Source organism: Oryctolagus cuniculus, chromosome 12 (assembly GCF_051225735.1).
Source record: "Oryctolagus cuniculus isolate XC-2025 breed Fujian yellow rabbit chromosome 12, ASM5122573v1, whole genome shotgun sequence".
NCBI classification, from domain to species: domain Eukaryota; kingdom Metazoa; phylum Chordata; class Mammalia; order Lagomorpha; family Leporidae; genus Oryctolagus; species Oryctolagus cuniculus.
In genome coordinates this window covers 103,617,983-103,641,280 of record NC_142878.1, presented here as the reverse complement: position 1 = coordinate 103,641,280, position 23,298 = coordinate 103,617,983, and the positions used below count along the sequence as shown (strand labels likewise).

The following is a 23,298-nucleotide window of genomic DNA, read 5'->3' as shown; positions in this document are numbered from 1 at the left end:
TGGTGGTGCAGGTATCTCTTTGATACATTGTGTTCAATACTTTTGGGTGTATACTTTTGGGTATATATTGCAGGATTCCTGGATCACATGGCAAGTCTGTTTCTAGCTTTTTAAGAACTTGCTACACTGTTTTCCACAGTGGCTGTGCTAATTTGCATTCCCACCAACAGTGCATAACTGTTCCCCTTTGTCCACATCCTGGCCAGCTTTTGTTACTCTCTGTGTGTTGGATTTTAGTTCTGACAGGGGTGAGGTGCTGTCTCATTGTGGTTTTGATTTGCATTTCCCTGATGGCAGGTGATGTTAGGAATTTTTTTCATATATTTGTTGGCCATTTGTATTTCTTCTTTTGAGAACTGTCTGTTGAAGTTCTTTGTCCATTAACTTAACTGGGTTCTTTGTTTCTTTTGAGTTTTTAAAGTTGCTGATAGATTCCGGAGATTAATCCTTTGTCACAGACACTTCTTCCCCATCCTGTTGGGTGTCTCTTCACTTTATTGATTGTTTGCTTTGCTGGGAGCACAGTTTTAATCATACTTTGAAATGGAACATCCTGGGTGCACCAAGTATTTGGAGAGGCAAACTGTCCCCAACGTCTGTCAAGCTGGCAGCAGGAGAGCAGTGAGGTCATGACCGCCTTGAAGCAGGTACAAATCTGTTTTCCACGGAGTTCAAGCCAGGGCAGAGCAAGCCTCCGGTTGGAGCAGAGGGGGCTGCCCACGCAGCTGCTTGCAGGGCCTGGGCTGTGCATTCTTCTTGAGGCCATAGTTGGGAGCTGGAGGGAAAGGAGGAATGAGTGAGCTCAGTCCATCTGGTGAGTCAGAGCTCCTCCCACAAGAGCTGCAGGCCTACAGCCAGCCACATGGCTGCAACAGACCTCACTCAAGTCCGGAGGGAATTTTACATCGGGATACGTGGAGGTCAGGGGGCCAGCAGATTCTCACCGAAACCACCATAGCCACGGAGGACACGAGCCCTGGTGTCCAAGTACTTGAATCTTTAAAAACCACCAGGGATATTAATTGGACAGCTAAGCTTCATTTTAAAATCAGTAAATCCTTGGTATCCTGAAAACGATTTAGGGTGGGTGCTATGAGTGGCAGGGTGCCAACCACCTGGATCATCCTCGGCTGCTTCTCCCAGGCCACGAGCAGGGAGTCAGATAGGAAGTGGAGCAGCCGGGACTCGAACCGGCAGCCACATGGGATGCCAGCATTGCAGGCGGCATCCCTCAAATAAATAAATTTTCCAAACCTGTTTTTAAAAAGAAAAATGAGCAAAGGTACTGAAGAGGCAACAATTCACAACAAAAATGCAAATAGCCAAATGACTTAGGAAAATACAATAAAATATTCAAATTTATTCAAATAACTTTGGTGTCTTTTTTTTTCAACAGACTGGGGAAAGTTACGGGGCTCCTGAGAACTGGGGACAGAGACTAGGGTGGTCAACATCCACGTCTAAGTCATCTACAGGTGCTTAGATGGGTTGTTTTTAGTAGCAAAGAGGTAGAAATAATTCCAGTGCTCATCCAGAGCAAAATGGGGGTGAATACATTAGTTTGTTCGTATGAAGCGATCCTACAGCAGTTACAAGCAGTGAGTTTGATGGGTGCATTTCTCTGATAGACCTTAGAACACAATCACACACAATGGTGCACGCAGTATAGCAACATTTACGTAGGTGAGCCATAATGAGATACAATGTATTATTGTTTACATCTATCTATGCATCCATGATCCTAACCAATCGATGGAAGGGATGAATTCCCGATGGCATGAGGCGGCCAAGGATCAGTGTGAGGGTCAGAGCGAGCTCTGATGACGTCTGCGCTATCTTCTGTATCATGCTTGGCAGCATTGACCCTTGTGGGGTGGGAGCCCAGGGCACTGGTCACATGAGCCTTTGTCCTAGGCTGCGACCCATGGATTTTTCTACATTACAGGCATACCTAAGCCCTGGGGTGCACGTGAGCTATGCTGTGCCCTGGAAGGCAGTACTGGGTGTACACGGATGACTCTCAGCTGTCATCCTCCCCACCCCCCACAGGCGCAGGAGACCTGCAGGTGGCGGGAGAGCAGGGCCAGGCTTCCTACAATGCGTTTTGGCATCCAGGGAGGTGTCAAGGCCACCACCTCACACTCACTGCCGGGAAGAGAGGGCCCCCATGGTGCCTCCTGTGGACCCCAATATCCCAGGAGGACAGTCCCAGGGTGTGGCAGGATAGTCAGCCCTAAATCTGTCATGGCAGACACCAGGAAATGTCTTGAGCAAGCAGAGCAGTGCTCCTCCGCGGGTGCTTCTGCAATGGCAATATTTGCACCCGACTTTTTCTCTCCAGGTAAGTTGATGGTAATTCTTGGAACACAATCCTGGGGCCACACCACCTGTGATTCACCCATCTGTACACTCCATTCTGTTCTTTATCGAGTCATTCAATTTCAACAGACATTTATTTATTTATTTATTTATTACAGGCAGAGTGGACAATGAGAGAGAGACAGAGAGAAAGGTCTTCCTTTTGCTGTTGGTTCACCCTCCAATGGCCGCTGCGGCCGGCGCACCGCGCTGATCCGAAGCCAGGAGCCAGGTGCTTCTCCTGGTCTCCCATGGGGTGCAGGGCCCAAGCACTTGGGCCATCCTCCACTGCACTCCCTGGCCACAGCAGAGAGCTGAACAGGAAGAGGAGCGACCAGGACAGAATCTGGTGCCCCGAATGGGACTAGAACCCAGTGTGCCAGCGCCGCAGGTGGAGGATTAGCCTAGTGAGCCGCGGCGCTGGCCCAACAGACATTTATGAAGTAGCTGTGGTGGGGGGCAACATTCTTGTGTAATCCCCCCCGTTGGGGGTGCTGGAGCAGCTGAGCTGGATGGATTTCACGCCCATGATGAGGTTATGGTGTAGCGTGCAGGTGGGGTGATTGTGCCTCCTTTTTAAAAATGTGTTTTTATTCTTAATTGATGCATATTAATCACATAGTACTTACTTACAGTTACAGTGGGGCACCCACTCCACGGATGCAATGGGAATTGATCCAATGAGAACTGGCAGATGGATCTCTTCATTTACCATTTGTTGATGTGGAGAACGTTCAAAACTCTCCCTACTGGCTGTTTTAAAATATTCAGTTGTCAATCAGATTTATCGCCCTGTGCTTTGGAGCATTAGGAGTTATTCCTCTTACCCAACCACACCACTGTATCCACCACCAACCTCTCTCCGCCCTTCCCTCCCCCACAGCCTTCCACTTCTCTGAGACCAATGTTTTGGCTTCCATGCATGAAGGAGCGCATGCAGTGTCTGTCCTTATTCCTGTATCTCTCTCTCTATTTTTTTTTAAAGATCTATTTATTTATTTGAAAGGCAGTTACAGAGAGGCAGAGGCAGAGAGACGGAGAGAGAGAGAAAGTCTTCCACCTGCTGGTTCACTCCCCAATTGGCCGCAATGGCCAGAGCTGCACCAATCCAAAGCCAGGAGCCAGGAGCTTCTTCCAGGTCTCCCACACAGGTGCAGGGGCCCAAAGACTTGGGCTATCTTCTACTACTTTCCTGGGCCATAGCAAAGAGCTGGATTGGAAGTGGAGCAGCCAGATCTCAAACCAGTGCCCCTATGGGATGCTGGCACTATGGGCGGCGGCTTTACCCACTACACCACAGCACCAGCCCCACAGTATCCACTCTTTTGAGTCTGGCTTATTACAGAAAGTATAATGTCAGCCAGGTCCAACTGTGTTGCTGCACATGCTGCAATTTCATTCTTTTCATGGCTGAATAATATTCCATGATATGTAAAGACAATTTCTCTACACATTTATCTGTCAATGGACACCGAGGTTGGTTCTGTACCCCTGCTGCTGGTCTCTGTTCAATGCCCATTATAAAGAGGGTCCCTGGAAAAAGATGTGGAGCTGAAAGGACACCCTCTAAACGGCTCCAGAGAAGCAGATGGCCATGTCACAGAGAGGGAAGGAGCTCTGCTCCACACTCACGGGAGTGTGGGACAGCACCTGGGGCCCTTGTGAGGTGCCAGCTATGGCTGGCGACCTGGTGACAGCCTGGGGAGACCCAGCACACAGTGCCCACGTGAGCTGGACTCCTGGCTCACGGAGATGGTGAGCTGACAAGTGCGTGCTGTTGTAACCCATGCTAGGGGCTGTGCAGCCTAAAACTAGAATCAAAGCAGAGCTGCCAAGGTCCTGAAGGGGGAAGGGGGACTCATGCCCACCTGCCCGAGAACAAGAACTATTGCAACCACAGCGGTGGACAAAGGCCACCGGGGCTCCCTCAGAAAATACTTGCACAGGGACATCTGCCCAACCACGGCCTCTCAGCCTTTGCTATTAATCTCATAGCCAAGGACATTCGATCTGCACTTGCTTACGCAATCCTCATTTTTGCCTTTAAAGACATCCACGTGCATCAGACTCTGAATACGCTCAGAGACCATTAGGTCAGGTGCACTGCCACAGCAAGGCTCGAACGTGTCCTTCTGCGAAGACTGTGTCTTGTTATTTAGGTTGGCATCAGCCATGGAAGACAACCGTCATACCCCTCGGGTGGCTGATACAGGGGCTGCAGGAGGGAACCAAGCTCCACTCTTGCTGCAGGGATTCTCCCAGTGTGGGAAGGAGATGGAACCATAACAATGGCCCAAATCAGAGCAAAAAGAGTTGCTGGGGAAATACAGAGCAGGCCAGGGTCCAGTCGGCATCATCCACACAAAGGCTTAGGAGTGCAGCAGGTGCACCGCCTGGAAAGGAGAGGGGCCCGAACTGTGCTGGGCAGCTCTGCTCTCTTCTCTCCGCTTGTTGGCCGGCCAGCTGGGGTAAGCCTGGAATGGCCCGAGCCTGGCCATTTCTTTCCCATCTGCCATGGGCAAGAGGTAGGGTAGCAGCAGGAGAGAGTGGGATCAAGAAAGACAGGCGTGGAGGAGGGAGGAAAGGCAGAAGTTCCTGAAGATTCTTAATGCCCTGGCTGGCCTGAACCCACCTTGAGTCTCTTCGTCTCAGTGCAAAAGAAAACAACAAACCTTTGGGATAAGCTCTGGATTATTCTCAATCCTACTGGCCTAAGAGCCCAGGAAGCAGAGTGAAGGCAGCTCTGGCTAAATTCTAGTTACTCTGGTCACTGTGAAACCGAGGACTGCCTGCCCACTAGCATTGTGCAATCCTGAAGGGTGCTTGCCTAATTTCTGGGTGCTTACTGGCGAGGGCTGATATTGGGGTTGGAAGGTAGCCTCATGGTGCAAACAGTTCACTTGCATTGTTTGAGACAAACCTCCAGGGAGGCTCCCGTGGGCGGGGTGAGTTGTCCGGCTTGCCGGTGACTTGTGGTCACCCCTCAGGAAGGGAAAGGAGTGACTTTCCTTGAAATGGTGACCTCGTGTGCAAGGAGACCCCAGAAATGACCCACTTGTGTGTAGCCCCAGGAAGCAGCTCATGGACACATCTGGGTGTGCCCCACAGGTCTCTAATGCCTCCCCCACCCCAGACATGCTCCTGTCCCTTTGAAGAAGGGGAGAGGCTGTGCTGTCCCCAGGGTCCTGGTCTCTGCACATAGGACAGCAGAAGAAGCCTAGACATTTGAACAAATCAGGTCGGTGGTCAGCTCCCGCCTGGACTTGGCCTTCCGCCTGCCCAGGTGGCCTGGAGACCTGGGGACCTTGGCCTGGCTGTGGAGGATTTGCAGGCACTGGTCGGTGCTGCCATTCTGCTGGTCACTGCTGGACGCCGCCGACATGGAATCAGATTCCGTGAAGGACGGCTCGAACTTGGGCTTGACCCTGGGCTTTGGAGGGTACTGGAAGTTCTGGGAGCGCGGCTTGCTGTACACATACAGGGGCCTGTCCGGTTGAACCCCAAAGCCATCATGCCAGGACTTGTGATGCATCCGTTCATAGAGCCCGGGGGCCAGGGTCTGACTTTCTGTACTTTCTCCAGTATAAAAGTGGGGAGCCCGGCGGAGGTCCGTCAGGGAGCGTGGTGGGAAAGGCCCTTTGATCAGATCTCTCCTCCAGGTCTCCTCCTCTTCTTCACTCAGCGGTGGGGAGCATTGCTGGCGGGGGGCCCGAGTCATGTAGTGTCGCGTGTTCCTTGGGTACAGCTCCACTATGTCACCTGAGGCGTCAATCTGGAAATGTCTTTCTGGCCAGAAAGCAGGATACATCTTCTTCTGAGCGTCTCGCTCATCGATGATGTAGTATCTGGGTGCCTGGGGCCGGCGGCCGCCGGGTCCCAATGCCCGGACTCCTGGACCCCGGAGAGGAGGGCTGATGGGCTGAAAGTGTTTTCGGAAAAGAGGTGCTGAGCGGACATCTTCCATGTGCCTTGTCAGCGTCACGGGTGTGCAGGATCTGGTCTTGTGGAGATCACCTGTGCTTGCACTCGGGCCGTGGGCATGCCTTTAGGACACAGACGGGTAGGTAGTTAGAGCCTTGGTGGTCCAAGGGCTAGGGCAGGGGTTCCGCATTCTTACTGAACCTGATTTCTCAGTGTTAGTGTGTGTTCTGTGTGCACTGTGTGCACCGAAACCTTTTGGGAGGGGTCCAGCATCTGGTGCAGCTGTTAACACGCTTCTTGGAATACCTACATCCCATAAAGGAGTACCCCAGCTTCCCGCTGACACACATCATGGGGGGCAGCAGGTGATGGCTTAAGTGCTTGGGTCCCTGTGACCCACGTGGGAGACCATTTTTGGAGTTCCTGCATGCTGGCTTCAGCATAGCCCAGCCCCACCTGTTGTGGGAATTTGTGGAGTGAACTAGTACCTGGGAGAACTCACTCTCCCTGTCTCTCTCTGGCTATGTAGCTCTCTCTGTTTTTCAAATAAAATGGAAATTGAAAAAAAAAAAAAAAGGAATGCTTTGGGGAACTGGGCTCCACAGGTTTCTTATGGCTAGAATGCTCAGATTCTTGATACAGAGATGAGCATTGCAACTCTCTATGAGGGCTGTTTTCATCCAGGAGCACTCATTTGGTTGAGGAGCACCTGAGTGGCCGGTGTTGGCGGAGCACCTGTTAGGAACCCTGTGCCTCCTCACCTCTGCTAAGCAGCTGTCCAGCCTTTCCTGGCACTTCCTGGAGTGCCCACTAGGGGGAGGTATACACACAAGAAATTCTTCCCCATAAAGGGAAGAGCCTGCCTTGGGGCTCTGGTGTGCTCCCCATGCCCTCCCCTGTAGGGTTTGAATTCCCCTCCCCCTCTCTGTTAACTGCCTTTCAAATAAATAATAAAAACTCTTTTAGATTTATTTTATCTAAAAGGCGCATTGTTTATTTGAAAGCCAGAATTACAGAGACAGAGGGAGAGAAAAGAGAGGGAGAAAGAGACAGATCTTCCAACCACTGGCTCACTCTCCGAATGGCCACAATGGCAAGGGCTGGGGCAAGCCAAATTCAGGAGCCAGGAGCTTGTTCTGGGCCTCCTATATGGGTGCAGGGGCCCGGGCACTTGGGCCATCTTCCACTGCTTTCCCAGGCACATCAGCAGGGAGCTGGATTGGAAGTGGAGCAACCAGGACTCAAACTGGCACCCATATGGGTTGCTGGAGTTGCAAACAATGGCTTAACCCACTGCATCACAGTGCCGGCCCCAATTTCTCTCTTTTTAAAAATTTATTTGAGAGTCAGACAGAGAGAGGGAGAGAGAGTCCGTCCATCTGCTGGTTCACTCCCCAGGTGCCCATGAGGCCAGCATTGGGTAGCAGCTGAAGCTTGGGGCCAGGAACTCAATCCCCATCTCCCACATGTGTGGCAAGAATCTAACTACTTGAGCTGTCACCTGCTGCCTCCCAGGGTGTGCATGGCAGGAAGCCGGAGCTAGGTCTGCAACCCAGGCACTCTGATACAGGACATGGGGGTTGTAACTGACATCTTAACCGCTGGGCTCAATTCCAGCTCCTGAATCCCTCCTTCTCGCAAGATCCCATTGAGACATGAAGAAGATTGCTATATGGCACACTTCCAAGTTCTTTGCTAACTTATGGAAACTACCCAAAACCTAACACCCCAAACAGTGTGCATTTTACCAGTACTACTTCCACTGTGCTACAGTCAGATCACCTAGGAGGGTGCTTCCAAAAGTTCATGGAAAATGGGATTAAAAGGCATCAAATTAACTCCCCTTTTAATTCTACTTTCCATTTTTTGGTGATGCAAAAACATCAGCATTCAAGCATTAGCTTTACAATACGCATTTTTTATGAATTTTGAATTTGTTTGCACCAAAGTAAACTTATCTTTTAATTCCATTTTTTCATGAACTTTTTGAAGCACCCTCATGCAATTCTCCAAGTGAATTTGGGTGCCTGCAGGCCTATCCCCCCTCTCCCTGTTATCTCCCTCCCCTGCAGGAGGCGGGTCCTGCTGCTTCCTGTTACCCAAGACAAAAGCAATTGAGCCCAGACAATGCAGACATGACCTCTCCAACAGCTTGGCCTGCCTAGAGCTTCCGTAGGGACCATCTGACCAATAACATGGCCAGTCTGCAACTAAGAAACGAAAAGAAGAGAAGTTCAAAGGCGTTTGAGTTTCTAAGGGTCTGTCCTGCTTCCCAAACTCTGAGCCCCACCCTCCACACAGCGTCCAGTGCTCAGCACCAGATTGGAAGTAGAACAGCCAGGACTCCAACCAGCACTCTGATATGGTCTGCCAGTGCTGCAGGTGGTGGCATTACCAGCTATGTCCCAACACAGACCCCTCTGCCTGTGCCTTCCATGGCCCTTGGGCCATCCCCGGCACCACACTCTAGGAAGCCAGGTTTCTTCCTGTGTCTCACCTGTTAGCATTCGGCTCTGGCCTGGACTTGGGGACTCCAGGAGGAGGCGAGCAGGGGCCCCTCTGCCGTGGCCTGGGGCTCTGGGGCGCAGCCTGGGTGACTGTCTCTATCCTGCTACTCTTGCTGCTCAGGGAGTCGAAATTGAGCACGGTGCCGTTGTTCTGGGGTGTCACGGGGTGTGCAGAGGACAGCGGGCTGACGAGGTCACTATCCTTGGGAAGCCGCTTGGTGCTTTCCTCCTGGGTCTGGATCCGGGCTGCGGGCAGAGGAAGGGCCTGTGAGAAGACAAGCTTCAAAGGGCGACAGGTGTGCTGAGCCCCAAGGCGGCTGGGACTTCCGACGGCTGGGCCTGCAGACAACTGGGTGCACTTGCAAATGCCCCCAGCCCGGGGGTGTGCCAGTGCTGTTTCCCAGGGTCTCATCACAGAAGGGGCCTGGCCATGAGCCATCTGATGCCCCTCCCTCCCCCCCGCAGGGACAGGGAACTTCCCGCCCAAGGGCCTTATAAGGCCATGAAATCATCTGGCCTGGCTCTGCCAAGGCCACCATAGCCTGGACTCAAACATCAATCAATTTACAGCAGGCTCATTTTCACGTTGATCATTTTGTTTGGCCGTGAATGATGTTAGGAATGTACAAACGACTTGGTAGAAAAACAGATTCCCCAGCCCTGCAAGACGGATCCCTTAACGGCTTGGGGGCTCTGCTTCTTTAGCTAAGACTAGATCTTCAAAAAGTCCATGAGAAAAAGCAAGTCAGAAAAAACTGGGCGTGCATTTCAGAGATTTTTGTACCACATTAACTCATCTTTTAATTCCACTTTTCAGGAACTTTATGCCATTCCCCTGCATGCAATGAATATTATAAAGATGGCGCAACAATTATGATTTTTTTTTTTTAGCAAACAGTCAGAAATGAGACGCATGTGGCCCTGAACTGACAAATGACATTTAGACAGCACCACTGTTGTCCCCGGAAAGTCTACAGAGAAGCCCAGGTTTTGAAGGTGATGGAACTAAGCCTAACCATGCTCAGCTGGAGGGGGGAACCCTTGACAGTCTCAGGAGGCTTTGCAGCAGGAGCCACTGTCGGCTTGGCCAGGCTCCTGTCTGCAAGGCCAGGCAGGTCAGCTTAACCTGAGGCCCCCTGCCTCCCACGTAGGCATTTTCCTGGGGGGCAAGAGGTTGCCTCCAATTAGCTCTGGATCCCAACAGCTTCAAGCACAGGCTCTGAGGGCCTCAATCCCTTCATTTTCTGAAGGAGGGTGGGACCTATGTCCCCCCCTTTAAATACTGTATATTAAAAATTTTTAAAGTTTATTTTTCTTTTATTTGAAAGGCAGCCAATAGACAGATATGTAGAGATCTCTCATCCACTGGTTCACTCCCCAGATGTGCACACAACAGCTGGAGCTGGGCCAGGCCCAAGCCAGGAGCCCAGATCTCAACCTGGGACTCCCAAGTCCGAAGCAGGGACCCAGGTATCCGGGGTATCACCGGTATCACCTGTCGTCTCCCAGGGTGCACAATGGCAAGAAGCTGGGGTCAGAAGCAGTCAGAACTCAAACCCAGACACACAGGGGATGCAGGGGTCTTAACAGCTGTGCCTCACGGCCACCCCAGGCTGTGCCTTGTGGCTCTCAGGGTGCTGTCCCTGGTCCCTCATTTCCTTGAGCTGCAGCTGCGCCCCATCCCCCTCTCTCAAGCCTCTGCTCCCGGGCCTGCTGTCCTTGCTGGGAGGCAGCCCCCCCCCACACACACACACCCAGAGAGTGCCCAGGTGGTGCTGCCTTACCCAGCAACCTGTTCTTGGGGCTGGGCCTGTGCAGCCAGCATCGCTCTGCGGGGATGGGACAGAGAAGGCAGAACCTAAGAAAGTCGGGCCCCGGGGGAGCAGAGCCCTGGGAGCGGAGGCCAGGGAAGGGCAGGGCACAGGAAGGTGGGAGTGCGGGGTCCTCCAGACTCAAGTGCTATTTTCCCCTCCTCCAAAGCTCCCTTCTGGTCCCTGGGGATTATTCACACAGGAGGGGGCGTGATGGAGAAAGGGAGGTCCCAACCAGCACTGGCAGCCGCAGGTTGGACTTCGCTGTGCCCTGTGAATTTTGAATTTTCCACAAGCTGTGGGGCACAGTACCTTCAAGTACTTTCTGCAACCGGTCTATGTTCAAACGGCCAGCAAGAGAGATGAGGACTCTGCACATGTTAAATTTTAAAATTCACATAAAGGGAACAAATGTCCTGTGTTTCATGCACATGGTTTGAAGAGCATACGGGTACTTCCCACCTTGCCCTCTCAGCCTCCCTCACTCTACCTTCCTTTCTGATTTTTCTTTTAATTTTTACCATGATGGATGCTCGATTCACTCTATAATCCCAAGCTTAACCCTCCACTAAATAAAGAATTCAACACAGGGGCTGGCACTGTGGTGTAGCAGGTGCCTGCAGTGTCAGCATCCCATATGGGTGCTGGTTCAAGTCCCGGCTGCTCCGTTTCCGATCCAGCTCTCTCCTATGGCCTGGGAAAGCAGTAGAAGATGGACCAAGTCCTTGGACCCCTGAACTCGCATGGGAGACCCAGAGGAAGCTCCTGGCTCCTGGCTTTGCATCGGCACAGCTCCGGCCATTGTGGCCAGTTGGGGAGTGAACCAGCAGATGGAAGACCTCTCTGTTTCTCTCTCTGCCTCTCCTTCTCTCTGTGTGTAACTCTGACTTTCAATTAAATAAATAAATTAAAAAAAAAAAAGAATTCAACACCTAGGAAGTAGAAAAACCACAGTTCCTCAAGAGTAGAGACCAGAGCTATATACAATAATCAAGTCTCAAATGTTGATTTTCCTCGCATGCAGTACATTTTTTTTTGGTACTGTGCTTATTAGTGACCACAAAGAACACTGCATTAAAAAAAAAAAAAAAGGCAAGGGCTTACCTTCTACCAGTTGGGCAACCTTTTTCTTATCTTCAGATCGTGCCTAAAAGACACAAATGATTATCATCATGTTTGTTTTGGGGTTAGCAGGAACCAGGAGGAAGCACCACACTGAAGGGGAAAACTAGGTATATGTCACTGGGTGTCGTCCCCTGGGGCTGGGCTGCTCTGGGCTCAGGCCCATGACTTGAGTGAGGAAATCCAGACAGCTATGAACTGGGTGTTCCCACCATTGTGTGAGGGGACAGCTAGTGCCCAGGCCATGTGCAGATCCTGCCAATCACAGCCTGATGAGGCCTAAAGGAAAAAATGCAAGGGGAGACTTCAAAACACTCATGGAAAATGGGATTAAAAGACAATTTATTTTTTAAAAAAAATATTTACTTATGTGTTTGAAAGGCAGAGTGACAGAGTGAGAGGGAGGAATGGAGAGAGACAGAGATCTCCCATCTACCAGTTCACTCCCCAAATGCCTGCAACAGCAGAGGGCTGGGCCAGGCCAAACCCGGGAGCCAGGGACTCCATCCGGGTCTCCCGTGTAGTTGTCCGGAGCCCAAGCTCTTGGGCCATCTGCTGCTGCTTCCCAGGAACCTTAGCAGGGAGCTGGATCACAAGCGTATTAGTCAGGACACAACCCAGCGCTCCCATCCTCAGTGGTGGCCTAACTCACTGTGCCACATTACCTGCCCCAAGATAAGTTTATTTTGGTGCAAAAAACAAAACAAACAAACAAAAAAAAAACAAAAAAAAAAACCAAAAAAACTTAAACTCACTTATAGTTTTCTATACGAGGTGGGTCTTTGGGTGTAAGCCGAGCTCTTTGGCTCAGATGCCCACGTTGGCCCAGGGTGGAGAAAGGACCCTGTCTCTCCCAGGGCCTGCAGGGGCGCCTGGCACACTCGGGGCTGCTGTGGCCACAACATGAGCCGTGCCTCAGCAAGGTTCCTTGCACAGGACGACAATCACAAGCTGGCCTGTCCCTGGCAGCTCTGAGCTGGCATCGGGCAGTCTCAGACGTTCCTCTGGAGGTCTTGGGGGGTGGTGGCCAGGAGCCACAGTGACTTGAAAATACGACCTCACCTTACCAGGATGCTTCCACAAGTTGATAGAAAAAAATAAAATTAGAAGATAAGCTTACTTTGGTGCAAAAAATTTGAAATCCACGCATAGTTTTTTCCTAAAATGCATTTTCCATGAATTTTCTGAAGACTCCTCCCATGCACGGGATTCAACATTTCTGCCTCAAAACAAGCATTATCTGGTAATTCCCTTTTCCGTGGACTTTTGGACAGGGTCTCCTGGTTCCCCGCCGGCGAGAGCCCAGCGCGTGGTGGACACGTGCCGAGCACGGCGAAGTCCCCGGGATACTTGCGTTTTGGATCTGCACTCTGAGCTGCTGGTTGCTGAGCCTGAGCGAGCGCGCGATGCTCTGAAGGTAGTAGATGAGCATGCTAAGACAGAAAGACACAGCGTGGTGACTGCATGGCTCCCGCACCTTCCCTGCTCCTGTGGCTTGGCGGCAACGAGGGGCCCCTGCACCAGACGTGAGCTGCCCCCGGCACCTCCACCAGGAACCAAATGTATGGCAAGTCCTCAAGCCCCAGGAGGCAGCTGTGGGACCTGGGGGCTATATCTTTGCCACACAGTAGCCCGTGACTCTGGGGGGGGGGTGCAACTTGGAGTCTGCCGAGGTCATCAGGCCCCCCACAAAGGATTTTTGCAGGAATGAATGGATTTGATAAAATCACTAGAAAGCAGTGTTGTGCTGTTGCCTGAATCCTGAGAAGTCTTCCCACCCCCACCCCCACCCCCACCCCACCCCCCAAGCTGGCAGGTGTAGTACTCACAAGAGAAGCAGCACGGCGGGCAGGATGACCACAGGGCTGCTGACGTAGCCAACCACGGAGCCAAACCACGCGGGGAAGTCGTTCTCGATCGTTTCCGACACGATGTCATACATTTTCTCCTGTCCACTGTGAGAAGCAGAGAAACGTGGCTCCAGCGATTACTGCTTCTGGCGGAAGGATGCTGCCACGCGATATCAGAAGGTGGCTGGATGCTTTGAGGGCGATTCTCCAAGAGAGTTACAAACCCCACACACAGTGTCCCTAAGACGGCTTCATATGAAGCAGCCGTTTCATGACATCACAGGCAGGGTTGGGGGGGCAGTGATGACGCTGTGTGCGTGTTGTGATCATGTACTCAAAGGGACACTCTACGTATCACATACGTGCTTTACTCAGATTCCAGTAAAACCAACGCTAGGTGCAGGTGACCTTTAGGAGTTTCGGTCTGGGCACAGCTAGAGAGTGTAGAATCAAACATGATGTGGACTCTGTTTTAATAAAAGCTTCCTGGGTTTTGATCAGGTAGAATTTCGCTCTAGCATAGAACAATGCTGTTGCCTTTTTTGTCCTGGTTTTAAAAAGAGCTATGTCTTATTCTTAAAAAAAAATTATTTGAAAGGCAAACAGTGAGAGAGGGAGAAAGAGAGAGAAAAAGAGAGAAAGAGAGAGAGAGAGAGAATGAATGAGATCCCATCTGCTGGTTCTCTCTCCCAGTGCCTGAGTGCTGAGAACTCAATCCAGGTCTCCCACATGGGAGGCAGGAACTCAACTGCATGAGCCATTGCCTGCTGCCTCCCTGGGTCTGCATTAGCAGGAAGCTGGAATCCGGAGCCAGAGCCATGACTCAAACCCAAGTACTCCAATATGGAAAGTGGGTGTCTTAACCGTTGGGCCAAATGCTTGCTACCTGGGCTATATCTTTTTTTTCTTTGACAGGCAGAGTTAGACAGAGAGAGAGAGAGAGAGAGACAGAGAGAAAGGTCTTCCTTCCGTTGGTTCACCCCCCAAATGGCTGCTATGGCCAGCACGCTGCACCGATCCAAAGCCAAGGAGCCAGGTGCCCCCCACCTGTCTCCCATGCGGGTGCAGGGCCCAAGCACCTGGGCCATCCTCCACTGCACTCCCGGGCCACAGCAGAGAGCTGGACTGGAAGAGGAGCCACTGGGACATAATCCGGTGCCCCGACCGGGACTAGAACCCTGGGGTGCCGGTGCCGCAGGCGGAGGATTAGCCTAGTGAGCCGCGGCGCTGGCCATGGGCTATATCTTTTTAACACAAGCAGAGATGATTATAATGGAGAGTGGCTTGCTCTTAGGGAAAGAGCACTGGTCTTGTATTCAAAGGAGCTTTTTTTTTTTTCTCCTATGCCATGTAGCCATTCTGTGACTCAGGGGGAAGTTCGGTATTCCGCTAGGTCACAGTGCCTGCAGGCAGAGCTGATAAAACTGAAACACCTCACCTGAACGGCCCGCAGTTGGGAGACGGCTTGTACCGGACGATAGCGAAAACCGTGGGCAGCATGCACAGGAACAGCATGAACAGCAGCGTGGCCAAGTAGAAGTTGTTGGACCTGCAGAGGAGACCAAGGAGTGCCCTGTGCTGCGTGCCGCCCACGGCCACCTGCTGAGGACGCACATGTCCAGAGCAGTGACCCCAAAGCTCCCACCCCCAAATCTCTGCAAGCAAACACACACACACACACACACACACACACACACTCACTCAACTTGCTGCTCCTAGGAATGGTTGTGTCGAAGATCACAGGAAGCTTAGAGACCTCCAATTGGTGCCCTAAGGGCTCCCCAGACCCTCCCACCTGCCTGCTAACACTTGACGAGCACCTGTCCACTGCCAACCAGGAGAGCCGTGAGCCTGCCCTGCGCCCAGGGCTCCTCCAACAGCAACTCAATTTATGGAAAAATCTTAGAACCGCTGCCCATCCACCTGGGTCCTCACCAAATGGTTCCCTCACCTGTTCCCAGCCTTGACTTTGCCTCTCATGTCTCAGGATGCTTTGGCTCTGTTGCTATGATTCTTGACTCTCTCACTTGGAGGAGCTCTGGCTCTCACTGCTGGCTGCTCAAGTGATGCCTTGGTATTAGGGAGCCTGGTTGTGCAGGCCTCCCCTGAGGACAGCTCAGACCTGTTTGGTGGGCAAGGTTCTGTCCAGTGTTCTGAGCAGGGAGTGAGTGGCCAGTCAGTCTGGTGGTACCCAGCTAGCACGCCCTCTGCCCATCGGTTTCTCTCTCTCTCCTTTTCTTGCTCTCGCTCTCATTCTTTCCCTCTCTCTGTCTCTCCCCCTCTCTCATGAAGTAGACTGGGCTTGAAGGGAACGGACAAGGTCAGGGGTATAGAGTACAGAAAGGGCTAGGTGCTAATTTGTGATTCCCCCCAACACACTCCAAGGTCTTCAAGGAAAATTATTACTATTTAAAAATTATGCAAGGATTTCAAAGTTTTTACACAAAAATGAATCTTTCATTTCTATTTTCCATGTCTTTTTGAAGTGCCTCATGTGTGTGTGTACACATAGACACACACACACACACCCCTAAAGATTATAAATATAAACATAAAAAGCATGCATATGTGAATATATAAAACCCATCAGCCTTCTACATCCATGGGTTCGCAACCTTGGATTTCACCAAGTGCTGATCAAACTTATTGAAGAAAAGTTCATCTGGGGGCCAGTGTTGTGGCGCAGCAGGTTGAGCTGCAGCCTGCAGTGCCAGCATCCTACATGGGCGCTGGTTTGAATCCTGGCTGCTCCACTTCTAATCCAGCTCCCTGCTAATGTGCCTGGGAAGGCAGCAGAGGATGGCCCAAGTGCTTGGGACTCTGTACCCACATGGGAGATCTGGATGAAGATCCTAATTTTGGCCTGGCTTGGCCTTGGCTGTTGTGGCCATCTGGGGTGTGAACCAGCAAATGGATGATCTCTCGCTCTCTCTTTGCCTCTCCCTCTCTCTCTGTAACTCTGCCTTTCAAATAAATAACTGCACCTTTAAAAAAGTTGCACCTATACTGAACATGTACAGAATATTTTCATGTTCCCTAACCATTACAGAATCACACCAATCCCATCATATTTACATTGTCCTAAGCATTATAAATAGCCTAGAGATGATATGGAAGGAGGTGCATAGGTTATACATAAACACTATGGAATTGTCTAGAAGGGACCTGAGCATCCATCCATGGATTTTGCTATCCACAGGGGGACAAGGACCAATTTTTTTTGCATATACCAAGGAATTACTGTATATCTCAATGCAAACAGGTGCATGGACTGGTCGCTAGGTGAAATGCAAATACAAGAGATCTTCAGAAACTTCATGGAAAATGCATACTGTGAGAGAGCAATGCATGGCTTTCAAAAATTTCTGCACCCAAATAAACATCTTTTAATTCCATTTTCCCTACAAACTTTGGATTACTCCCCCCCATGCATTGTCACCAAGCTCATAGCTAAAAAGTTTAAAAATCATCAATGCGGACACACATAGCTATTGAACTATTATGTTAAAATAAAGCAACTGAGCTCTAATGAAGGTGTTCAAAATGTGTTAGGAATTCACCAAAAGGGCTACAGCGAAAAACACAGAAATGGACACATTTGCACAGCTGTAAAAGAACAAGAACTCCCAGGTGGTCCTGGTGGACGAGGAAAATGGCCCAAGCACTTCGGGAAACTTTTCGGTGCTGTCTATTGTAGGCGAGCATACGTATGCCCTGTGATGCAGTAATTGCACTCATGGGTGTAGACCCAACAAAAGACACCTATGAACACGTTCAAGCCAGTGTCTCTCATTGTGCCAAGAGTGGGAAATGCCCACCGGCAGTAGCACGGACACAGACATTCCAATGAGCTGAATCTCACAAACACTACGCTGAGGGAAAGGAACAGAGCCCAGGGGAGCGTGCTCTCTGTGCGACTCCACTGACACCCAGGAAAATGTTCAGTAAACCAGATCGGGCCAGTGGAAGGCAGGAGTGACCGGGATCTAGCACACGTAGGCAGTGGTCTGGGTATCGTCTGGGTTCTGTTTCTGTTTGCTGGGTGCTGGTTACATACTTGTGTTCAGCTTGTGAAAATTTGTGATTTACCCATTTTACCTAAATGATTGTTACACTTCAGTAAAAGGTTTTTAAAACAAAATTTGAGGGCCAGTGCTGTGGGGTAATAGGCTAAGCCTCTGCCTGCAGTGCCAGCATCCCATATGGGCACCAGTTCAAGTCCTGGCTGCTCCACTTCTGATCCAGCTCTCTGCTATGGCCTGGGAAGGCAGCAGAAGATGGCCCAAGTGCTTGGGCCCCTGCACCCACGTGGGAGACCAGGAAGAAGCTACTGGCTCCCAGCTTCAGCTCTGGCCATTGCAGCCATCTGGGGCATGAACCAGCGGATGGAAGACCTTTCTCTCTGTTTCTCCATCTCTCTGTCTGCAACTCTGCCTCTCAAATAAATAAATAAATCTTTTTTAAAAACTTCTGAAACCAATTATGAGCCGAAAAGCAGCAACAATGAATTCCAAGGTGAAGACAATGGTTGCACCAGGAAAACAAGACAGGCGGCAGGCAAGGGTTTTGTTGGAGAAAGAGCTGGTGTGTGTGTGTGTGTGTGTTTGTGTGTGTGTGTGTGGTGTTTGCCCCTGCTGCAGGACCCGCCTGCAGAAAGACTACATTCTCTGCATGAGGTGGACCTGGTCTTACTGACCTGGACGCCCGAAATACTTGCTGGTGGGGCACGTTGCAGGTCAGCACAGCCCAGCTCCGCAGGTACATGAGCCCGATGAGCTTGAGAACGTTGAATGCTGGGAGACAGGGCGAGAAGAAGGCGCCCATCCTAGAAGCACAAGGAAGGTCTGTGTGCACGCGCCCTCCTCCACTGATTCTCCCGGGGCTGTGGTCCCAGGTCTGGAAGCCCCGGGGACCAGAAGCCCCAGGGAAGAACCTGGTTCTGAGACTTTGGGGGTTTGCAGCTCATGCTCAAAGATCTAGAGGCACCGTCAGAAGGTCTGAGACCCCTGCCTTCTACCTTTCCGAGTAAGAGAAGTCACCGCAGATGCAGCGTCCCGATCCTACTTTGGAAAGAAACAGTAAACACTGGTCTCTATCTTTACAGCTGAGAGGCAACGACCCCCCCTAGAGGCAGTGGGAAGGCCGATCCTGGGCTGCTACAACTTAGGGAAAACCCGGATTTTCCTGCATGTGGCTAACAAGTTCTACACCTTCAGGTTGGATCAGCATATGGTGATCAGCTACTTTGGCTGGACATCGTGCTGAGCAATTCTGCACATCTTAGCTCATGTAAGTTTCTGTGTTTGTGAAAGGAGGGGTGAGTGTTCAACGTTACATGGAAGGCAAGCTGAGTGATTTGCCCAAAGATGTGCTACTGCTGGAAGCACGCCCCCTTGGGATCTCACGTGGTACACGCATGGGAGTCCGCAAGCTGGGCTGAGAGATCAGCACTGGACCATCCCAGTCACCCTACAAACAGACGCCAACTCAGGGCCAAATCTCAGGTCATCCGACTTTGAGTTTAAATCACTTGATACTGGGTGTGTGTTTGATATAATACTTGATATACTTGATGCAGCTCTGGCATCCTATAGGGGCTCCAATCGGTGTCTCAGCTGCTCCTCTTCTGATCCAGCTCCCTGCTGCGGGTTGGAAAAGCAGTGGAGGACGGCCCAAGTACTTGGGCCCCTGCACCCACGTGGGAGAGTGGGAAGAAGCTCCTGGCTTTGGATTGGTCCAGCTTTGGCTGTTGTGGCTATTTGGGAAATGAAACTGTGGATGGAAGACCTCCTCCTCCTCCAGCCCGCCTCTCCTTCTCTCTGTGTGTAACTCTGACTTTCAAATAAATAAATAAAATCTTTAAAAAAAATAAAATGGGGAAAATAATAGTGAGTCACCCTGTGGAGTTACATCAGGGTTACATCCGCCTCTATGGGTACAGAGGTGCCTAATCTGTACCGCATATTAAGTAAACATTGCACGTGACTTTTCAAGGTGTATTTGTGACAATGCTCTGTGAAATGCAGGAGATGATAAGAACATGGCATTTGACCAGAGGGAATCTCCTTACTCCTCTCAGATCTGCACACACTGATTCTGAAGAGAGAGTGTTCTAATTTCTCTCTGCTAGCTTGTGTTTGCACCACTCGCATTATTGGTGGTGCAATACATCAAACCAGAGATGGTGACATCACTTACGGAGTGCTCCTGAGCTCAGACACGTGGGCAGCCGAGGGCAGCAGGGGCCAGATCCCCCCAGCTGTGACCCCCAAGCTCCTGAAGTTCCCCCCGGGGAAGAGGCAACCTCCCTCCCCAAGGGTGACTCTACTGCTTCCTGGGCAGATTTTTCTGTGACCAATAATGGCTTAAAAACGGATTAATCCCTCCATCCGTCGCATCTGCAAAACCCTCAGGAAACCACTAATAAAACAACTGCACACATGACACGGCCCATTCAGACACTCCTGTCTGAATGCCTAAGGCTGTGCTGATCACGATCATGTCCCATGCAGACTAATGACCGTGCGAGCCCAGATGGTCTGGAAGCCCAGGTAAGAAGCAGCGTTGGTACCTACCAAATCATTCCTTGGTTGTAGACTAAATGCAGCACATTCTCTGCTATCTTGAATTCCCCATACTCAGGCTGGAGGAGAAAAAAAATGAGCCTCTGCATTAGGAAAAAAAAAATTGTCTAAGACTCTTTGCACAAATCAGTGCATCTAGTCCCATTCAAAGGCATTTCAAATGGTTCAAGGAATTAAAAGGCCATTTTATTTTGCTCTAAAACATTTTTTTGGAACCCATGCATGGATTTCTGTTAATACACATTTCCAGGAACTTTTTGAAAACTCCTCTTGGGCATGGATTTAAACATCCTTTTGTGCTGAAATAAACTTAATCTTTCGGGACCGGCATCTCATACTGAAGTGCTCGTTCTGGCTGCTCCACCTCTTTTTTTTTTTAATTAAAGATTTATTTCTTTATTTGAAAGTCAGAGTTACACAGAGAGAAGAGAGGCAGAGAGAAAGAGAGAGAGAGAGAGAGAGAGAGAGAGAGAGAGAGAGAGAGAGAGAGAGAAAGAGGTTTTCCATCTGCTGGTTCACTCTCCAATTGGCTGCAACAGCTGGAGATGTGCAGATCTAAAGCCAGGAGCCAGGAGATTCTTCCAGGTCTCCCATGTGGGTGCAGGGGCCTAAGGACTTGGGCCATCTTCCACTGCTTTCCCAGGCCACAGCAGAGAGCTGGATCGGAAGTGGAGCAGCCAGATCTGAAACTGGTGCCCGTATGGGATGCTGGCACTGCAGGCCAGGGCGTTAACCTGCTGCGCCACAGCGCGTCCCCAGCTGCTCTGCTTCTGATCCAGCTTCCTGCTAATGTGTCTGGGAAGGCAGTTGATGATGGCTCAGGAGTTAGGGCCCCTGCACCCATATGCAAGACCCAGTTGAAGCTCCTGGCTCCTGGCTTCAGCCTAGCCCGGCCCTGACAGTTGCAGGTATTTGGGGAGAGAAGCAGCAGATGGAAGATTTCTCTCTGTCTCTGTTTCTCTGTCTCTCTCTATTGCATTGCCTTTCAAATAAATAAATAACATACATCTTTAACAAGAAGTCAACTCAAACTTTTAATTCCATTGTCCAGGAATTTCTTGAAGTACCCTTTGTATATGGTGTTCTTTGCCCCAGTGGGAGAACGGTGCCTGTGTGTCCACCCCAGCAGATGGCAGTATGAGAAGGCGATGGCACTTAGCTGTGTATGCCCCTCCCTGTACCCTGACCAGTCTTCTCTGCACAGGGCCCCTGTCAGGCCTCCCCAGGAAGAAAGACCCAGGGCTTTACTTACAAACTTGCTTTCCAGGTCCCAGCACCAGTAGTCACTCAAATACCGAACAAAAAGCCCTCGGAAGAAGTCGATGAGCAGGATGCTGGCCACGGTGAACAGCATGTCAATGATGGACAGCTTCAGCATCTCCTAAAACACAGGAGTGTCCTCCCATGCCGCCAGCCCTGCCTTGGGCCCCTCCTACCGCCCGCCCCACCCATGGGGGAGGGCCCAAGCCAGTGGTCTCTTTGCACTTCACCGGTGCTCAATAGCTATTTGTCAATTTGCGTTTGCGTGTTGGTATCCCAGGCAGCATCACACAAAATGAGGGAAGAGTCTGTGGTCCTGGGCCTCAGAAACTTCTGGAAGCTCACAACTCATAGCCAGCAGACAATGTCTCCTGGGTGAGGGTTGAGGGCAATTGTACAAGATTAAGACTCAAGGGCAAAGGGCAGATTTGGAAGCAAGCGGTCAGTTCTTCATTCTTTAGGACTGGTGTCATTGGGCAAGTTACTCAATCATTTGTGCCTCAGCTTCCTCCTTGTGGCTTTTAGGGTGATAGAAATAGGACTCTCAGGAGGACTGAGCTCCTAGGACAGTCGGTGTCGTGCGAGTCCTTGCACTGACTGTTAGTATTCATTTTGAGAGCTGGGAAATCATAAACCTCACTGAACCTTAGGGACAATGACATCTGGGATTGTTGCTGGGGTCAAGGGACAGGAGGCACCTGGAGGGCTTTGTTAGGGCTAAGGGAAGCACCTGGCCCACGTATGTTTCCCAGCACTGGCCTTGCAGACGCTGGGGGTAGAGCGTGGTCTTGTTGGCCTTGGTGAGAGGCGTGGTGGAGGTGGGAATGCCGGTCTCTTCCAAGGCCCAGGTGCTGTTTCTCCTGGGCTCTACGCCAGGCTGAGCTGTGGACCAGCTCCCTTCTCCAGGACCTGTCCTGGTGGCCAACAAGGCGGGAGGATCCATCCAATAACTTGCGTTATTTTTGGTAGCAGTTTCCTACGGAGAGGAGGAGGAAGGGATGAAGGGAAGGAGGGACAAGGAGGCGTTCACGTGTCTGTAATAAGACTCCATCACAGGGGCACGAGTTCAGCATAGTGGTTAAGCTGCCACTTGGGGGCGCCACACCTCATACTGGAGTCCCTGGGTTGCAGTCCCAGCTCCATTCTTGATCCCAGCTTCCTTGGGAGGCAGCAGATGATGTCCCAGGTACTTGGGTTCCTGCCACCCAAATGGGTTATCTGGATTGAGTTCCTGGCTCCTGGTTCCCCATTCTTAGCCCTGGCCTGACCTATATTCCCTCCCCATCCCCACTACCATGGGCACTTGTGGAGTGAGCCAGTGGATGGGAACTCTTTCTGTGTCTCTCAGATAAACAAAAATCAGGTTAAATAAAAATTAAAAAAAATATTCTGGACACCAAAGCTATCACTGCATTGCTGGCGAATCCTCTCTCTCTGTGTCTCTTTGTCTCTCTCTATCTATCCCTCCCTCCCTCCCTCCAGCTACTTGATTGCTATCAGCCCCCACAATCGCATAATGGAACAAAGTGGGGCAGTAGCCTCTATTGGTCCCAGTAGGTGTCAGATGCTGTGCTGGGTACCACAGGGTATCTCTTCTCACACTTCACAAGAGTTTCGGGTAAGGATTGTCACCCCATGTTCACATGGGGAGACTGAAACCCTGAGTGAAAGTCCAGGGTTCAAGGCTATGTTGCTTGTCGGTGACAGGAAGGGACCCAGGTCTGTCTAACTTCAACTCGCTGAGTGAGAAAGCATGAGTCCTATGGCTTCCTCTGCCTGTGAGCCTTGAAATGGGAGGCGAGTATGATATTCCTTGGACAGACAGCCCTATGGAGGGTCTCTTCTCCCCACTTTGTATTCTCCAGGTGGACTAGGGTGAAAATGG

General features: G+C 51.0%; 1 protein-coding gene across 1 annotated transcript in view; it reads right to left on the bottom strand.

Moving 5' to 3' along the window:
* Positions 1-3,650: 3,650 nt before the first annotated feature.
* TMC3 (transmembrane channel like 3) overlaps positions 3,651-23,298 on the bottom strand; it is a 43,334-nt gene continuing 23,686 nt past the window's right edge. The window contains exons 13-22 of the mRNA XM_002721468.5: positions 22,144-22,389; positions 21,406-21,534; positions 20,145-20,212; positions 18,266-18,394; positions 15,008-15,118; positions 13,549-13,674; positions 13,074-13,152; positions 11,702-11,744; positions 8,777-9,032; positions 3,651-6,401 (exon numbers count right to left, since the gene is read on the bottom strand). Of these exons, the coding sequence (XP_002721514.3) occupies positions 5,576-6,401; positions 8,777-9,032; positions 11,702-11,744; positions 13,074-13,152; positions 13,549-13,674; positions 15,008-15,118; positions 18,266-18,394; positions 20,145-20,212; positions 21,406-21,534; positions 22,144-22,389 (2,013 nt within the window). The 3' untranslated portion in view covers positions 3,651-5,575. The remainder of the gene's footprint in view (positions 6,402-8,776; positions 9,033-11,701; positions 11,745-13,073; positions 13,153-13,548; positions 13,675-15,007; positions 15,119-18,265; positions 18,395-20,144; positions 20,213-21,405; positions 21,535-22,143; positions 22,390-23,298) is intronic.